This window comes from Hylobates moloch, unplaced genomic scaffold (assembly GCF_009828535.3).
Source record: "Hylobates moloch isolate HMO894 unplaced genomic scaffold, HMol_V3 SCAFFOLD_14, whole genome shotgun sequence".
Classification (NCBI taxonomy): domain Eukaryota; kingdom Metazoa; phylum Chordata; class Mammalia; order Primates; family Hylobatidae; genus Hylobates; species Hylobates moloch.
The window spans coordinates 69891844-69911175 of record NW_026652289.1 but is presented as its reverse complement, the minus strand read 5'-3'; the positions used below and the strand labels follow the sequence as shown (position 1 = coordinate 69911175).

The following is a 19332-nucleotide window of genomic DNA, read 5'->3' as shown; positions in this document are numbered from 1 at the left end:
TGGCGCGATCTCGGCTCGCTGCAAGCTCTGCCTCCCGGGTTCACGCCATTCTCCTGCCTCAGCCTCTCCGAGTAGCTGGGACTACAGGCGCCCGCCACCACGCCCGGCTAATTTTTTTGTACTTTTAGTAGAGACGGGGTTTCACCGTGGTCTCGATCTCCTGACCTCGTGATCCACCCGCCTCGGCCTCCCAAAGTGCTGGGATTACAAGTGTGAGCCACCGCGCCCGGCCCAGCTTATCTAAATAGATACTGGAGATACTGTAGGACATAAGGCAGATCAGATTTCTGTTCTCAAGGAGCTTAAAAGAAATCTTGACTAGTGGTTATTGCCTCCTACATAATGTTCAAACTCACTCTATCAAAAGGAAGCCAACTGAAGCCACTGTCTCCATGTTCAGATGTTACTTTCTAGAGCAGTGTGCAATAGCACACATACTATCACTTCCTAATTTGTTTACTTATCTGTTTTCCTTACTATACTCAGTTATAGGAGATGAAGATAGGATGTTATTTTTGCTTTCTGTTTTTATTTTTGAGACAGAGTCTTATCCTGTCACCCAGACTGGAATGCAGTGGTATGATCATAGCTTACTGCAACCTGAAACTCCTAGGCTGAAGCCTCCTGAGTAGCTGAGACTACAGGTGTGCACCACCATGCCCAACTGTAGATTTATTATTTATTTTTGTATCACAGTACCTATCATATACATCAGTGAACCATGGATGGATGAAAGCATTGTAGATACTTCCATTATACTTTGTCATTGGATTTAAACAATGACCAAAAGTGAATATAGGAGATTCTATATACTTTGTCATTGGATTTAAACAACGACCACAAGTGAATGTAGGAGACTTTTTTTTTTTTTTTTTTTTTTTTTGAGACAAGAGTTTCACTCTTGTTGCCCAGGCTGAAGTGCAAATAGAGCAATCTTGGCTCACTGCAACCTCCGCCTCCCGGGTTCAAGCGATTCTTCTGCCTCAGCCTCCCAAGTAGCTGGGATTACAGCCACCCGCCACCATGGCCAGCTAATTTTTTGTATTTTTAATAGAGATGGGGTTTCTCCATGTTGGCCAGGCTGGTCTCAAACTCCTTACCTCAAGTGATCCACCCGCCTCGGCCTCCCAACGTTCTGGGATTACAGGCGTGAGCCACCATGCCTGGCCCCGTAATTATCCGTAATTTGCTTGTTCAAACTTACTCTAACTTTCTCATATAAATCCAGTCAAATTAATCTCTTTACTATCTTCTAAATACCCCATCTTTGTTCTTACCTGTTCTTTCAGTGCTTCTTTCTTTCCCTGTCTTAGTCTAATATAATTGTCTTCTTTTCGTACTTTCCCTTTTCTCACATTGACATGTTGCTCTTAAATGTTGAATAATTTAGCAGTCTGTTATATTGATCAGTATTATGCATTTTTGTCTGTACCATTATATTCATTCAATGTTTAATGCAAAGTTTGATCTCCTTAACTTGATTGGCAACTCTGTGTAAGTTGGTTCTGTGTTTTTCAACTTTTGTTGTCTGTGAGAATGTTGGAAGCCCAGTATTAAAGGTTAGCTGTAAATATTTCTCCAAACATGATAATTCTGTATATATAATAGCACAGATCACTGTTTAACAAAGGGCAATTGTGTCATTATTCATTCTTGTTGATATTTTTATTTTCTGAGTATCTATGTAATTATAGTATTAAAATTTTGACTAAATTTAGGCTAGTCAGATCATCAAACACCTAAAAGAAGGAAATTTTAAATTGTTCTGTTGGAATATTGTAATAGGTACAAGTGGGACATTTCTTTATTCCATGTCTGACAATATTAGTAAATGATATATATTTTTTAGTACCTTGTCTTAGCCTAATTTTTTGAGTCTTCTGTATTTCATAGCTCTGATTTTAAAATGAAGGCCGGGCGTGGTGGCTCACGCCTGTAATCCCAGCACTTTGGGAGGCTGAGGCGGGCGGATCACCTGAGATCAGGAGATCGAGACCAGCCTGGCCAACATGGTCAAATCCTGTCTCTACTAAAAACACAAAAATTAACCAGGCATGGTGGTAGGCGCCTGTAATCCCAGCTACTTAGGAAGCTGAAGCAGGAGAATCGCTTGAACCCAGGAGGTAGAGGTTGCGGTGAGCTGATATCAGGCCACTGCACTCCAGCCTGGGTGATAGAGCAAGACTCGGTCTCAAAAAGCAAAAAAAAAGAAAAAGAAAATAAAGATTTCTGTAAATCTCTTTTTACTGCCTATATTGACATCATTTATTTTATTATTCAAAAAAAGATAATAAAGCCTATCAAAATGTTTGATTTATAATTAGGAGACAGTGTTTTCCTACAAATAGCCTACCTATTCTCTTGTATGTTTCTTTTCTCTAACTCTATTTCATCAACTTTTCTATTTATTTATTTATATATTGTACATATCCAAGCTTATACTAGAATAGTTTTAAGATGAATTCATGCTCTTTTTGTTGGCCCCAGTTAGTCCAATTACTTCAGTCTCCTGTTGTCCCCACACCCTCCCTTCTTTTTTTTTTTTTGAGACAGAGTTTGGCTTTTGTTGCCCAGGCGGGAGTGCAATGGTGCAATCTCAGTGAGCCGCAACCTCCGCCTCCCGGGTTCAGGCGATTCTCCTGCCTCAGCCTCCCAAGTAGCTGGATTACAGGCATGCGCCACCACGCCTGCCTAATTTTGTATTTTTAGTAGACACAGGGTTTCTCCATGTTGGTCAGGCTGGTCTTGAACTCCCAACCTCAGGTGATCTGCCTGCCTCGCCGCCTTTTTTTTTTTAGACAGTCTTGCTCTGTTGCCCAGGCTGGAGTGCAGTGGCGCAATCTCAGCTCCCTGCAAGCTCTGCCTCCTGGGTTCACACCATTCTCCTGCCTCAGCCTCCTGAGTAGCTGGGACTATAAGCGCCTGCCACCACACTGGGCTAATTTTTTGTATTTTTAGTAGAGATGGGGTTTCACCGTGTTAGCCAGGATGGTCTTGATCTCCTGACCTTGTGATCACCCACCTTGGCCTGCCAAAGTGCTGGGATTACAGGCGTGAGCCACCGCACCTGGCCACACCCACCCTTCTTTAAAAGCCTCTGTAAGTGCAATTTGTTCTTTAACAATTTTTCCTGATGGACTCTTTACCCAACAATTAGAAATACATTGGCTTGATGATGTGATGAACCATCTGTAGAATTGACCGGTACCCCCATAAATCTATTTGTACTTAACCTTTCTTTCCAAGCAAAGGAAGCTGTTTATTTTTTTTCCTGAATGTTCCATTGCAATGTAAATTTTATTTATTTATTTGTCTGTTTATTTATCTTTAGAGATAGAGTCTTGCTGTTGCCTAGGCTGGGGTGCAGTGGCACAATCTTAGCCCACTATAACCTCAAACTCCTGACCTCAAATGATCCTGCTGCATCAGCCTCCCAAGTAGATGAGACTACAGACACCCGGCTAATTTTTTTTTTTAAGAGACGAGGTTTCACTCTGTCACCCAGGCTGAAGTACGGTGGCAATATCCTAACTCACTGTAGCCTTGGACTCCTGGGCTTAAGCAATCCTCCTACCTCAGCCTCCAGAGTAGCTGAGACTATAGGTGTGGACCACCATACCCAGCTAATTTTTGTATTTTTTGTAGAGATGGGTCTCACTATGTTACCCAGGCTGGTCTCAAACTCCTGGGTGTAAGCAGTCCTCCCACCTTGGCCTCCCAAAGTACTGCTATGACAGGCATACGCCGTTGCACCCAGCCTGCAATGTAAATTTTTGAAATATATTTTTAAAAATTTAGACCTATCACAGAAAGTTGTTAAATTTCTAAGTCTTAAAGTCTTGCATTATTAGGAAGTTAATTTTATGGATTAAAATAAATCTACTTTTATGCTAAGTTAAACTTAATGTCTAAGTATAGTTTTAGTTGTACTTGCATTTCTAATTCAGATCCTAGTGTGCCTAACTAATATTTTTATTTTCAATGTCTAATTGTTGAATAGTTTTCTACAGTAGGTATTATGTCTATTTATCTTCTTGATATCTTTATTTTTTTTTTTTTTTTGAGATGGAGTCTCACTTTTGTCACTCAGGCTGGAGTGCAATGGCGTGTTCTTGGCTCACTGCAACCTCTGCCTCCCGGGCTCAAGCAATTCTCCTGCCTCAGCCTCCTGTGTAGCTGGGATTACAGGCATCTGCCACCACGCCTGGCTAATTTCTGTATTTTTAGTAGAGATGGGGTTTCACCATGTTTGCCAGGCTGGTCTCGAACTACTGACCTCAGGTGATCTGCCCACCTCAGCCTCCCAAAGTGCTGGGATTACAGGTGTGAACCACTGCACTGGGCCTGTCTTCTTGATTTCTAATGGTTATGAATATGTATAATATAATGGCCTGTTATAGGTCAGTTTTCTTAAGATTCATTGTCTTTTAAAAAATCTGGCTTAGGAAATGAGAAGAGATACACCAGAATTACTTGGGATTTTTTTTTTTTTTAAACCACTACGGATTCTGATGGCTTACCTTCTTTGCCATCCCTTTTTGGAAATCCAAAATGCACGCCACCATACCCAGCTAATTTTTGTATTTTTTGTAGAGAAAGGGTTTTGCCATGTTGCCCAGGCTGGTGTCAAACTCTTGAGCTCAAGCGATCCACCCACCTCAGCCTCCCAAAGTTCTGGGATTACAAGTGTGGGCCACTGCACCAGGCCTAGATTTTCAAATTTTAAATATGTATCATATCTAGTAATAAAATAATTTATTCTCCTAAAGTGTTAATTTAGACATACTTATATTAGAGAAGTCATTGGTTATTAGGAAAACATGGTGCCCATTTCTTTAAGAAATCATTCAAATCTTAAGTGGCAAGCACTAAAATTAACACAAAAGAGAAATTCTTTTTTTTTTTTTTTTTGAGACAGAGTCTCCCTCTGTCACCCAGGCTGGAGTGCAGTGGCTCGATCTCGGCTCACTGCAAGCTCCGCCTCCCAGGTTCACGCCATTCTCCTGCCTCAGCCTCTCCGAGTAGCTGGGACTACAGGCGCCCGCCACCACGCCCGGCTAATTTTTTTGTATTTTTTTTAGTAGAGACAGGGTTTCACTGTGGTCTCGATCTCCTGACCTCATGATCCGCCCGCCTCGGCCTCCCAAAGTGCTGGGATTACAAGCGTGAGCCACCGCGCCCGGCCAAAAGAGAAATTCTTAATAAAAGTTACATATTTTCAGAGTCTTCCCTCTTACATACTTTTGTCTTGGATAACCTTCAAAAAATGTATCCTTTTATATCCAGTACCCCAAAAGTTGCCAGCTTTCACTTGTTTACTTTCTGGTCTGCCTTCAGTATAGATTCCTTCTTTTCTTCTCTCTTTGCTCTTGAATTAATCCTCTACCTACTTCACAGGCCGATTCTTTGATGAAAATGAATCCCCTGTTGATCCGCAGCATGGCTCTAAACTGGCGGATTATAATGGGGATGATGGTAACGTAGGTGAGTATGAGGCAGACAAGCAGGCTGAGCTGGCTTACAATGAGGAAGAAGATGGTGATGGTGGAGAGGAAGACGTCCAAGGTGAGCGTGGGCCTGGCCTCCATGCTATAACCATGAAACCCACCTCTAAGTTTTTTGGTTGAATTTGTGTAGAATTTCCCCCACTTATTAGTGGCAGTGTAACCTAAATTTTTTGTTTTTTCTTTGAGACGGAGTTTCGCTTTTGTTGCCCAGGCTGGAGTCCAATGGTGCGATCTCGGCTCACTGCAACCACCACCTCCTGGGTTCAAGTGATTCTCGTGCCTCAGCCTCCCAAGTAGCTGGGTTTACAGGCATGCACCACCATGCCTGGCTAATTTTGTATATTTAGTAGAGACAGGGTTTCTCCATGTTAGTCAGGCTGGTCTCAAACTCCCAACCTCAGGTGATCCGCTCACCTCAGGCTTCCAAAGTGCTGGAATTACAGGTGTGAGCCACTGCGCCCAGCCAACCTCAGTATTAATACAAAGAGGTTCTGTGCAGTTTGTCACTTTTATTTTGAAAACTGTTTTATAATAGTGGTATTTGTAAATCTGTAAATTATTTTAATTTTTAAAAATTTTGGTTATGTGTATTATTGATACAGCTATGATTTAAAACTTAGAATCTTCAGAAATTTTAGAATTAAATTGTTTAAAATGACTCTAGACTTTACCTAAGGCAAATGCTTCTAGAAAATACACTATTCCAATTTCTCATCTAAAAACATGTTGTTATTTCAGGTACAAATATTGCCCAGGTAGTTTTTCGTTATAAGGAAAGCCACAAAGGGAATGGTCTTCTCCACACTGAAGATAAGATTATTTCACCACTGACATAGCAGAGGAAGGCTATTTTTGAATTTTTTATGAGAGGCTTAAAATTTATATTTAACAATCAATATGTGAAGATTTGTTTTATATTTATTACACAGATTCAACATATTTTTCTTATTCACTGTGTTACTTCTGCTGAGCATTTAACTTAGTGAAAGTTCAGAATCTACCTGTGTGCATGCAGCCCTACCCATGCATGCATATCAGAGTGTTTTACTCTATTGCAAGTTTTTAGGCTAGTTTTCTGCCTGCTTATATTGTTTAGTAGTATTTGTGGAGCTATTTCTCTTTTCTATAAAAGTTGATTGTGACCTTAGTGTGTGATACATTACATTTTTATGTGATGCATGAAAATTTTTCATCATAACATGCTTTGATTTCTTCCTTAGCTGTTTTTAAAATAATTAAATTTTTATTTAGGCTCATGACAAGCATTGTTTTTATAAAACCCAGAAGAAAATGTAGTTGTTCTAGAAAATTATATGGTTTGTAGAAAAAAGGGGAACTAGAGACTCTGACATCTACCTAGGCACTGTTTTCATAGTTCATTTTAGTTTAGGAAAATTATGATTATTGGGGATAGAAAAGAGATTAATATGTGCTAGGAGTTATATAAGGTTATATTTATAAGAATTTTTCAAACACTTTTTGGTAATATTGATATTGATATAAATATAACCTTACAATATTATGTACTTTTTCTATAATCTCATCCTTTTTTCATAAATTTTTTTTTGAAAAATATCATCATTTTTTCTCATTGCTTTTGTGATTTGTTTGGATTATATTTATTTGCAATTATTTATAATGTTTTAAGGCTTTTTCATGCATGTATATCGTATCACCAATTAGATTGTAAGCTCTTGGAGGGCAGGAATTTTTATTTATTTTGCTTCCATTTTGTTTGTATCCTTTTCTACCTTCATACCCACCCCCCATAGTACTTTGCACATCACCCACCCGCCACAGTACTTTGCACATTGTCTTTAACTGATAATTGTATGCTTTTCTCGTTGAGCGTTTATTCTTATAACTGTGACTAGGGTAATAACTCTTTAACTTCTGGTCTTATAAGCTTGCTTGGTTTACACTTTCAATATTCTCTAATTTTTTTAAGGGCTTTTTTCATCTCATTGGATAATTTTGAGGTTTTTATTATAACGGTTTATCTCAATCTTTGTTGTCAATCATTTCTTATATTTTTGTCTATCTTAAAGTTGATAATTGTCACAAAATTTTGATTTAATATTTGCATGGGTTTCAATCTATTGTAAGTAAATTTATTTTCAGTGCCTTCTCTCTCCCTTTCTTGTACTCTTCTCCTTCTTCCTCCCCTGGTTCTCACTGCCACCTTCTACTTCAAGTCCCCAAGACCCTCATGTTGCCCTCCTATTCCTTTCACAAGAAAATAAATTCACCGATACTAAGGAATATAAGGAAATGACAAAAGATGAAGGAGAGAAGGGGCTGTTACATTTTTGGATATCCCTATTTGCAAGTTAATCTTACGTGAGCTGAGTGTTGCTATTTAACATTTCTTGTCTCATTCTGGCGTTCTCTAGATGATAGTGGCAGGATAGGGCACCTCCAAAGGGGACCAAGAACAAAAAGATGCAGGAACATCAGCTCCAACAAATAAAGAGGGATAAGTTTGGGTGAACTGACTAAAAAGGAATACTGAGGAGACTTAAATAATTGTTAACATGTTTCAGGGATTCTTTTTTTAAATTGAGACAGAGTCTTGCTCTGTCACCCAGGCTGAAGCTGAATCTTCCTGTTGTAGAGTTGATTTTTTTTTCTTTTTTTTTTTTTTTTTTGAGATGGAGTCTCACTCAGTCACCCAGCCTGGAGTGCAGTGGCGCAATCTCAGCTCACTGCAACCTCTGCTTGCTGGGTTCAAGCGATTCTGCTGCCTCAGCCTCCCAAGTAGCTGGGACTACAGCCATGCACCAGCACGTCCAGCTAAGTTTTGTATTTTTAGTAGAGATGGGGGTTTCATCATGTTGGTCAGGCTGGTCTCGAACTCCTGACCTCAAGTGATCCACCCACCTCAGCCTCCCAAAGTGCTGGGATTACAGGCATGACCACCACACCTGGCCATCCAGGGATTCTTTAGGTATATTATTAACTGTCCAAAAAGTAGGGAGAGGTAATTATGGCTGTTCCCTAATTTATCAACAAGTTGGATTGCAAATGTTCATTACTGTGCCAATGTGGAAATAATGGTTGGGTTCCCAGTACGGTTTGCACTTGTAGCCAAAGCAGGCAGAACATAGAGTAGAAAAAAACATTAGTCGGCCAGGCGCAGTGGCTCACACCTGTAATCCCAGCACTTTGGGAGGCCGAGGCGGGCGGATCACCTGAGGTCAGGATTTCGAGACCAGCCTGGCCAACATCTCTACTAAATAATACAAAAATTAGCTAGGCGTGGTGGCAGGCGCCTGTAGTCCCAGCTACTCGGGAGGCTGAGGCAGAATTGCTTAAACCCGGGAGGCAGACGTGTGGTAAGCTGAGATTGCACCATTACACTCCAGCCTAGGTAACAGAACGAGACTCTGTCTCAAAAAAAGAAAGAAAAAAGAAAAAAAATTAGTCTAGAATCAAGAGATAGTCTGTGTATTGCTTTTCAAGTCACTTAAACTCTCTGGGCCACAATTTCTTCATCTGTATGAAGACCGCTGAATTAGAATAAATGATCTTTCTCAGTTTTAAAATTATGTGGCCACATTCAAGTTGGAATCATTATATATAACACAAGTATTATGAGAAAATATGTTTCAGATTTCAGGATGTCTGAAACAGATCTATTCCCAAATCCATGAAAGAAAGTAGAAACTTTATTGCCACCATTGTGACTCTACAGCGAAAGATAACAAAAAATGAAGCACACACAATGTTCTATCAATAGGGGCTCTTCTCTGCTCTCTAGTAGTAGGAGTAGTTTCTTAAGTTGTGAGGTCCCTAGGATTAGAGATTCCAGCTGCGGGATAAGATTCTGGCTTCACCTAAGTATACTTTGGCTTTGGTCTCCAAAATTGTGTATTATGAATTGAGGCTTTGGCAGCATATCTGCCAGTAGGGAGCTGAAGCATTCCAGCCTTATCTCTGATACCTGTTCATTACATATTAATCATTGGGATCAGCACTACTTGTAGAGTGTTTGGTAGAACTGAGGCCTATTTTTCCTGTGTTTACATTTATTTATATATATAATTATATATATAAATTATATATGAACAATATATAAAATATATTCTTATAATATATTTTAATAAAAATGCATATTTATAATATATTTATATAGATATATAAATAGTTATATATTTATAATATATTTCTATTATATATTTATAACGTATTTCTATTATTTATAATATATTTATATTATATATTTACATATATATATATATTTTTTTTTGAGACAGGGTGTCCCTCTGTCACCCAGGCTGGAGTGCAGTGGCATGATCATGGCTTACTGCAGCCTCGACCTCCTGGAGTCAAGCAATCCTCCCACCTCAGCCTCCTGAGTATCTGGGACTACAGGCATGCACTACCACGGCTGGCTAGTTTTTTGTATTTTTTGTAGTGGCAGGATTTAGCCATGTTTCCCATGTTTCCCAGGCTGGTCTTAAACTCCTGGACTCAAGCAATCAGGCCACCTTGGTCTCCCAAAGTGCTCGGATTATAGGCATGAGTCACTGCACCTGGCTCCTCACTGGCTTTGTGCCCCGAATTCTTGCTTTTTTTTTTTTTTTTGAGACGGAGTCTTGCTCTGTCACCCAGGCTGGAGTGCAGTGGCGCGATCTCGGCTCACTGCAACCTCCGCTTCCCGGTTTCACGCCATTCTCCTGCCTCAGCCTCTCCGAGTAGCTGGGACTACAGGCGCCCGCCACCACGCCCGGCTAATTTTTTGTATTTTTAGTAGAGACAGGGTTTCACCGTGGTCTCGATCTCCTGACCTCGTGATCCGCCCGCCTCGGCCTCCCAAAGTGCTGGGATTACAAGCGTGAGCCACCGCGCCCGGCCGCTTTTTTTTTTTTTTAATTTTTTTTTGTTTTCTAAGACGGGGTCTTGCTATATTGCCCAGGCTGGTTTCAAACTCCTGAGCTCAAGCTATCCACTTGCCTCAGACTCCCAAAGTGTTGGGATCACAGGCGTGAGCCACTGCACCCAAGCAGCAGAGCTTTCTTTCTTTTTTCTTTTCTTTTTTTTTTTTTGTCGCCCAGGCTGGAGTACAATGGTGTAATCTCAGCTTACTGCAACCACCCCCTTCCAGGTTCAAGCAATTATCTTGCCTCAGCCTCCTGAGTAGCTGGGATTACAGGCATCCACCACCACGTCCAGCTGATTTTTGTATTTTTACAAGAGACAGGGTTTCACCATGTTGGCCAGGCTGGTCTTGAACTCCTGACCTCATGATCTGCCCGCCTCGGCCTCCCAAAGTGCTGGGATTACAGGCGTGAGCAATCACACCCAGCCATGCTAGCGCTTTCTTTAATGGAGGTAGCCTTTCTTGACTTCAGAGGGAATTTAGGAATTATTTAATAAATTATGGATATCTTTAAAATATTCCTTTAATATTCATTTTACCTTGATGAACTATTTAATATTTTGCTGCTTCCTAAAAGGAACTAAAATATTAGTTCTTATATTTAGTGGTTATCTGTTATTCTACATTAGATTTGGTTAGGTGATTTCATAATCACGTACTACCGCTTTACAGATAAATGCAAAGAGGTTGTTGGCAAAAACTTGAATTCTGGGTAGAATAGCTACACTGAATATGAACTCTAGTTAATTTAAAACTCCTATGAAATTCTGAAAACAATGTGAAGATACCATATTAAAATTTTGCTAACAGGTATAAATTAACAAAAAAATACTTCGTATTTATTGAGGACATTGCAAGTAACGACTGCCTTCATATATATTATTTCGAGGTAGGAAACACAGTTGTTATCTCTATTTTCCTGAGAAGATAATTACAGGTCCAAATAATTTTAGGAACTAGATCATGTTTGTTAAGTACCTGAGCTGGGAGTACATTTTTTTTTTCTGTTCCTAGACATTTGCTCTTATCCTGATTTTGCTTTTTATTTTTTCACTTAAAAATTCCAAAAAGGGCCAGGCGTGGTGTGGTTCACTCCTGTAATCCCAGTATTTTGGGAGGCCAAGGAGGGCAGGTCACACCCTCCTGGCTAACATGGTGAAACCCCGTCTCTACTAAAAATACAAAAAAATTCAGCCGGGAGTGGTGGCGGGAGCCTGTAGTCCCAGCTACTGGGGAGCCTGAGGCAGGAGGATGGTGTGAACCCAGGAGGCGGAGATTGCAGTGAGCCAAGATCACCCACTGCACTCCAGCCTGGGCAACAGAGCGAGACTACGTCTCAAAAAAACAAACAAACAAAAAAATCCCAAAAAGGCCGGGCGCGGTGGCTCACGCCTGTAATCCCAGCACTTTGGGAGGCTGAGGCAGGTCGATCACAAGGTCAGGAGATTGAGACCATCTTGGCTAATAAGGTGAAACCCCCATCTCTACTGTCTACTAAAAATACAAAAAATTAGCCGGGCGTGGTGGCCGCCGCCTGTAGTCCCAGCTACTTGGGACGCTGAGGCAGGAGAATGGCGTGAACCCAGGAGGCGGAGCTTGCAGTGAGCCAAGATCGCGCCACTGCACTCCAGCTTGGGCGACAGAGCAAGACTCCGTCTCAAAAAGAAAAGCCCAAAAAGTGGCTGAGCACGGTGGCTCATGCCTGTGATCTAGCACTTTGGGAGGCCAAGGCAGGTGGATCGCCTGAGGTCAGGAGTTCGAGACCAGTCTGGCCAACATGGTGAAAACCTGTTTCTACTAAAAATACAAAAAAATTAGCTGGGCGTGATGGCGGGCCCCTGTAATCTCAGCAACTCGGGAGGCTGCGGCAGGAGAATTGCTGGAACCTGGGAGGCGGAGGTTGCAGTGAGCCGAGATCTCGCCATTGCACTAACAGGCTGGGCTACAACAGCAAGACTCAGTCTCAAAAAAAAAAAAAAAAAAAGTCGGGCGCTGTGCCTCACGCCTGTAATACCAGCACTTTGGGAGGCCGAGCCAGGTGTATCACGAGGTCAGGAGTTCAAGACCAGCCTAACCAACATGGTGAAACCCCGTCTCTACTAAAAAAAAAAAATACAAAAATTATCCGGGCATGGTGGCGCATGCCTGTAATCCCAGCTACTCAAGAGGCTGAGGCAGGAGAATTGCTTGAACCCGGGAGGCGGAGGTTGCAATGAGCCGAATTCGTGCCACTGCACTCCAGCCTGGGCAACAGAGCAAGACTTCGTCTAAAAAAAAAAAAATTCCAAAAAGTAAAGACACCTTTTCCTTTCAATAACTTTCCTGTTAAATTTCTAGAAAATTATCCATTGCTCCATGATGATTAAGTCTTAATTTAATCATTATATTAAAGTCCTAAAGGATGTTTATAGCCATAAGGTGAGGTTCTATAATGTGGATCCTAAGGAGAGCTTTCTGGTGAGGTGCCCGTGATTAATTTCCCTTTTAAAAACAAAGGCCGGGCATGGTGGCTCATGCCTGTAATCCCAGCACTTTGGGAGGCCCGGGGGGTGGATTACGAGGTCAGAAGTTCGAGACCATCCTGGCTAACACGGTGAAACCCATCTCTACTAAAAAAATACAAAAAAATTAGCTGGGCGTGGTGGCGGGCGCCTGTACTCGGGAGGCTGAGGCAGGAGAATGGCGCAAACCTGGGAGGTGGAGCTTACAGTGAGCCGAGATCGCGCCGCTGCGCTCCAGCCTGGGCGACACAGTGAGACTCTGTCTCAAAAAAAAAAAAAATATATATATATATATATATAAAATTTTTTTAAGAGTTTGATAAGAAATTGATTAGCATGTATATAAAGTAAAACTGTGAAATGGATATAATTTCAGGCTTTAACACATATTAAGACAGATTTGGGATTATCATACCTAGTGGATTATACTATTTAAAGATAGATCATTTGTTAAGAATATGGGGTAGGCTGGGTGCAGTAGTCACAGCTGTAATTCCAGCACTTCGGGAGGCTAAGGTGGGCAGATCGCTTGAACCCAGGAGTTAAAGGCCAGCCTGGGCAACATGGTGAAACCCTGTCTCTACAAAAAAAAAAAAAAGGGAAAAATTAGCCGGGCATGTGGTGTGTGCCTGTAGTCCCAGCTACTCAGAAAGTTTAGGTAGGAGGATCCCTTGAGCCCTGGGAAGTCAAGGCTGCAGTGAGCCGAGATCGTGCCACTGTACTCCAACCTGAGTGATGGGACTGAGACCCTGTCTCAAAAAAAAAAAAAAAAAAGAGAAGGTGCAAAATGGTTGCCTGAAATTCTAGAAATGAAAATTTCTATAAATTTAACAGGAAAGTTGTTGAAAAAGAAAGTTGGTTTGTTTGACTTTTTTTTTTTTTTTTGAGATAGGGTTTAGCTCTGTTACCCAGGCTGGAGTACGTGGTGTGATCTCTGCTTACTGCAACCTCCACCTCCCAGGCTCAAGCAATCCTCCTACCTCAGCCTCCTGAGTAGCTGGGACTACAGGTACACACAACCATGCCTTGCTAAATTTTGTATTTTTAGTAGAGACTGGGTTTCAGCATGTTGCCCAGGCTGGTCTCAAACTCCTGAGCTCAAGTGATCTGCCTGCCTTGCCTCCCAAAGTGCTGGATTGCAAGCTTGGACAACCATGCCTGGCCTGTTTAGCATTTTTGAAAGAAGAAAGTTTTAGAGTGTTAAAACCTCTCATACCTAAAGTAATAGTTTTCAGAAAACTATAGTATACATATGAATTTAGATTCCAATGTATAACTTTCTTTAAATTATATTAACAAAAATTAAGCTATTGGGTAATAGTATCTGTGACCCAGAATGTAAGAAAAGTGATTTTTTAAGTCTGCAGAGAAGCCAAAAGATATCATAAAAATCCATGTACCCTACGCTGGGCGCGGTGGCTTACGCCTGTAATCCCAGCCCTTTGGGCAGCTGAGGCAGGTAGATCACGAGGTCAGGAGTTTGAGACTGGCCTGACCAACATGGTGAAACCCCATCTCTACTAAAAATACAAAAATTAGCCAGGTGCGGTGGTGGGCGCCTGTAGTCCCAGCCACTCAGGAGGCTGAGGCAGGAGAATCCCTTGAACCCGGGAGACAGAGGTTGCATTGAGCTGAGATCATGCCACTGCACTCCAGACTGGGCGACAGAATTAGACTGCATCTCAAAAAAAAAAAAAAAAAAAAATCCATGTACTCCAAAGGGACTCTCCAAGGCTCTCATCAAAATACTTTTCATTCTTGTTCTAATATAATTTTAATACTCTTGGCTGAGGCCGGTGGATCACTTGAGCCCAGGAGTTCCAGACTAGCCTGGGCAACATGGCAAAACCCTGTCTTTACAAAAAATACAAAATGGTGGCGTGCATCTGTGGTCCCAGCTACCTGGGAGGTTGAGGTGGGAGGATTACTTGAGGCCGGGACGTTGAGACTGCAAGTGAGCCATGATAACACCATTACACTTGAGCCTGGCCAACAGAGCAAGATTCTGTCTCAGAAAAACAAACAAACAAAAAAACCTCTTCAGCAGTCTCATTTCAAAACCTGTAATTTGCAGCAAAATTAGAAAAGAAGGATTGCTATTGGCAGGTAAACTGACAAGAAGGCAAAGTGACAACTCATAGCCAAGAAAGAGCCAGAAAAATCTGTTAATAGCCAAATAAATCAAACTCCATAGCACTATTTGGAGTAATTTAATACAGCTACTCAAAGAGGCTTTGAAGATTTTATTAACAGTAATCTTTTTTTTCTGTTTAGTTAAGAAAAGGTAGCCGGGCGCGGTGGCTCAAGCCTGTAATCCCAGCACTTTGGGAGGCCGAGGCGGGCGGATCACGAGGTCAGGAGATCGAGACCATCCTGGCTAACACGGTGAAACCCCGTCTCTACTAAAAAATACAAAAAATTAGCCGGGCGTGTTGGCGGTCGCCTGTAGTCCCAGCTACTCGGGAGGCTGAGGCAGGAGAATGGCGTGAACCCAGGAGGTGGAGGTTGCGGTGAGCCGAGATCGCGCCACTGCACTCCAGCCTTGGGGACAGAGAAAGACTCCGTCTCAAAAAAAAAAAAAAAAGAAAAGGTTAAATTTTGGTTGTTATACTGCATTTAGGAAGCCAAGAGGAAGCTATTTGCAGAGACATAAATTCACTAAAATGTTAAATGTTGGGATTGTGAGTGACTTTTATTTTTCTTTCTTTTATAATTTTTAAAATACTATATTGGATACTTTTATAATTAGAAAAAAAATTGATTTTTAAAAGCCTGAAAATGTGTATAGAAATGTTTCTACCAAAGCTTTAATTTAAAGGACTAAATATCATCTATATAGAAATAATATATTTAGGCTGGGCACTGTGGCTCACACCTGTAATCCCAGCACTTTAGGAGGCCGAGGTGGGCAGATCACCTGAGGTGAAGAGTTTGAGACCAGCCTGGCCAACATGGTAAAACCCCGTCTCTACTAAAAATACAGAAATTAGCCAGGCATGGTGACAGGTGCCTGTAGTCCCAGCTACTTGGGAGGCTAAGGTAGGAGAATCGCTTGATCCTGGGAGACAGAGGTTGCAGTGAGCCAAGATCGCACCACTGCACTCCAGCCTAGGCAATGGAGTGAGAGTCCATCTCAAAAAAAAAAAAACTATATTTATATAAAAATATTAACTCCTCAATATTTGTGCGTTCCTAAAGTTTTGCTAGCTATGTCTATCTAGCTCTATTTCTGCTTGTCTGTCATCTATGTCTATTTTCTAAAGATTTGTTAAAATTAATCTTGCAAAATAGTTCCACATACTTTTCACTCTTTAGCCAAGCAACTAAGAAATAGAACACTATTTGTACTAGGTGTAAAATAACAAGCAGGAAACTACCTTAAGGCTAGGAAAAACTGAGACATTAATTGGATTTCTGCAGTGATTTAAAAAATAACATGTTGATACAAAATTATTTTACTTACAGATGATGAAGAACGAGAGCTTCAAATGGATCCTGCAGACTATGGAAAGCAACATTTCAATGATGTCCTTTAAGTCCTAAAGGAATGCTTCAGAAAACCTAAAGTGCTGTAAAATGAAATCATTCTACTTCGTCCTTTCTGACTTTTGTTGTAAAAATGAATTGTATCAGTTGTAAAGATACATTGAGATAGAATTAAGGAAAAACTTTAATGAAGGAATGTACCCATGTACATATGTGAACTTTTTCATATTGTATTATCAAGGTATAGCCTTTTTTGGTTATGATACAGTTAAGCCAAAAACAGCTAATCTTTGCATCTAAAGCAAACTAATGTATATTTCACATTTTATTGAGCCGACTTATTTCCACAAATAGATAAACAGGACAAAATGGTTGTACAGGTTATATGTGGCATAGCATAACCACAGTAAGAACAGAACAGATATTCAGCATAAAACTTTTTATACTCTAATTCTTTTTTTTTTTTTTTTTTTTTTTGAGACAGAGTTTTAGTCTTGTTTCCCAGGCTGGAGTGCAATGGCACAATCTCGGCTTACTGCAACCTCTGCCTCCTGGATTCAGGCAATTCTCCTGCCTCAGCCTCCCAAGTAGCTGGGATTACAGGCACCCACCACCATGCCCAGCTAATTTTTGTATTTTTAATAGCTAATAATTGTCTATTTAATAGAGACAGGTTTCACCATGTTGGCCAGGCTGGTCTTGAACTCCTGACCTCAGGTGATCCTCCTGCCTTGGCCTCCCAAAGTGCTGGAAATCCAGGCATGAGCCACTGTGCCCAGTCTACACACTAATTCTTGTTAGCCCAATAGCTGTTCTGTTCTATCTACCCCTCATTTCATGCTCAAGGAGTCATACCTAGAATAGTTACACACAAGAGGAAACTGGAAGCCAAACACTGGACAGTATTGTGTACAAAGTCATCTCCCTACTCCTTTTATTTTACATGAGTGCTGATGTGTTTTGGCAGATGAGCTTTCAGCTAAGGCCTGATGGAAATTGAGATAACCTGCAAAGACATAACAATATTTATGAGTTATATCTTAGTTCTTGAAATTGTGGAATGCATGATTGACAATATATTTTTAATTTTTATTTTTTCAAGTAATACCAGTACTGTTTAACTATAGCCAGAACTGGCTAAAATTTTTATATTTTCAGAGTTGAAGTTGGTGAAAACATTCATGATTTAAACACCAGATCCTGAAAGGGGTTAAATCTACTTTGAAATGAATCTGCAATCAGTATTTCAAAGCTTTTCTGGTAATTTTAGTGATCTTATTTGATTAGACTTTTTCGGAAGTACTAAATAAGGAATTTTAACAGGTTTTTATTAATGCACAGATAAATAGAAGTACAGTGAGGTCTATAGCCATTTTATTAAAATAGCTTAAAAGTTTGTTAAAAAAATGAATCTTTGTAATTACTTAATATGTTAGTTAAGAACCCATCAAGCTTATATTTGCTGGACTTACAAATTATTTTAAATGCATTTATCTTTTTTGACACTATTCAGTGGAATGTGTAAGCTAGCTAATTCTTGTTTTCTGATTTAAAGCACTTTTAAATCTTATCCTGCCCCCTAAAAACAAAAGGTTTTGATCACAAGGGGAAATTTAAGATTGTTAACCCTGTTTTTCAGAAGGGCTACTGTTAATTGCACATAAACATGAAATGTGTTTTCCCCTGGGTACTAACAGATTCTAGGCAAAATTCAAACTTATAATGGTAAAGAAACAGGTTGTTCACTTGTTGAGGTGCAAAAATTCTTAAGATTTCTGTTTGAAATTGCTCAATGACTAGGAAAAGATGTAGTAGTTTACTAAAATTGTTTTTCCACCATATCAAATTAAACAATTCATGCCTTTATAGGGTCAGGCCTACAATGAATAGGTATGGTGGTTCACAGAATTTTAAAAAAGAGTTAAAGGGAAGTGATGTACATTTTGGGGGCATTAGGGTAGGGAGATGAATCAAAAAATACCCCTAGTAATACTTTATATTTTAATACTGCAAAAGCTTTACAAATGGAAACCATGCAATTACCTGCCTTAGTTCTTTTGTCATAAAAACAATCACTTGGTTGGTTGTATTGTAGCTATTACTTATACAGCAACATTTCTTCAATTAGCAGTCTAGACATTTTATAAACAGAAATCTTGGACCAATTGATAATATTTCTGACTGTATTAATATTTTAGTGCTATAAAATACTATGTGAATCTCTTAAAATTCTGACATTTTACAGTCTGTATTAGACATACTGTTTTTATAATGTTTTACTTCTGCCTTAAGATTTAGGTTTTTTAAATGTATTTTTGCCCTGAATTAAGTGTTAATTTGATGGAAACTCTGCTTTTAAAATCATCATTTACTGGGTTCTAATAAATTAAAAATTAAACTTGTTTCACTGTTTTGCCGATTCTAATACATACACAAACATCACACCCATGATGTAAATACATTTTAACACTAAAATCTGAGTAAGTTTAGCACTCCTTTTAAGTTAAGCCAAACTAAAAAACCAAATTTTTTTTTTTTTTTGAAACAGAATCTCACTTTGTTGCCCAGGCTGGAGTGCAGTGGCGCATCTCGGCTCACTGCAACCTCTGTCTCCCAGATTCAAGCAATTCTCCTGCCTCAGCCTCCCAAGTAGCTGGGATTACAGGCACGTGCCACCACACCTGGCTAATTTTTGTATTTTTGGTAGAGACAGGGTTTCACCATGTTGGCCAGGCTGGTCTCAAACTCCTGACCTCAGGTGATCCACCTGCCTCGACCTCCCAAAGTGCTGGGATTACAGGCATGAGCTACCATACCCGTCCTGAAAACCAAATATTTTTACACCAGGGCTCTTTACTGTAGGTCTAGTTTATTCAACAAATATTGAATGCCTATTGTGTGCCCAGCATTGTTCTAGGTATTAAGATAAGTGGATAAGATAGACAAGGTCTCTGTT

General features: G+C 40.2%; 2 protein-coding genes across 7 annotated transcripts in view; both read left to right on the top strand.

The window, feature by feature from the left end:
* The window catches only part of GOLM2 (golgi membrane protein 2), a 122297-nt gene extending 105713 nt beyond the window's left edge, over positions 1-16584 (top strand). Inside the window, exons 9-11 of one of the 5 annotated variants that reach the window (XM_058427870.1) lie at positions 5398-5565; positions 13783-13899; positions 16356-16383. In XM_058427870.1, coding sequence (XP_058283853.1) covers positions 5398-5565; positions 13783-13883 — 269 coding nt within the window. In that variant the 3' untranslated portion in view covers positions 13884-13899; positions 16356-16383. Of the gene's footprint in view, positions 1-5397; positions 5566-13778; positions 13900-15164; positions 15469-16355 lie in introns of those variants that run through there. The other 4 variants (XM_032174183.2, XM_058427871.1, XM_058427872.1 and 1 more) reach the window with 4 other exon arrangements.
* Positions 16574-19332, top strand: part of CTDSPL2 (CTD small phosphatase like 2) — a 126659-nt gene continuing 123900 nt past the window's right edge. Inside the window, exons 1-2 of one of the 2 annotated variants that reach the window (XM_058427865.1) lie at positions 16574-16617; positions 17535-17636. The gene's annotated coding sequence lies outside the window, so the exon portion shown is untranslated. Of the gene's footprint in view, positions 16618-16717; positions 17637-19332 lie in introns of those variants that run through there. The other variant, XM_058427863.1, reaches the window with a different exon arrangement.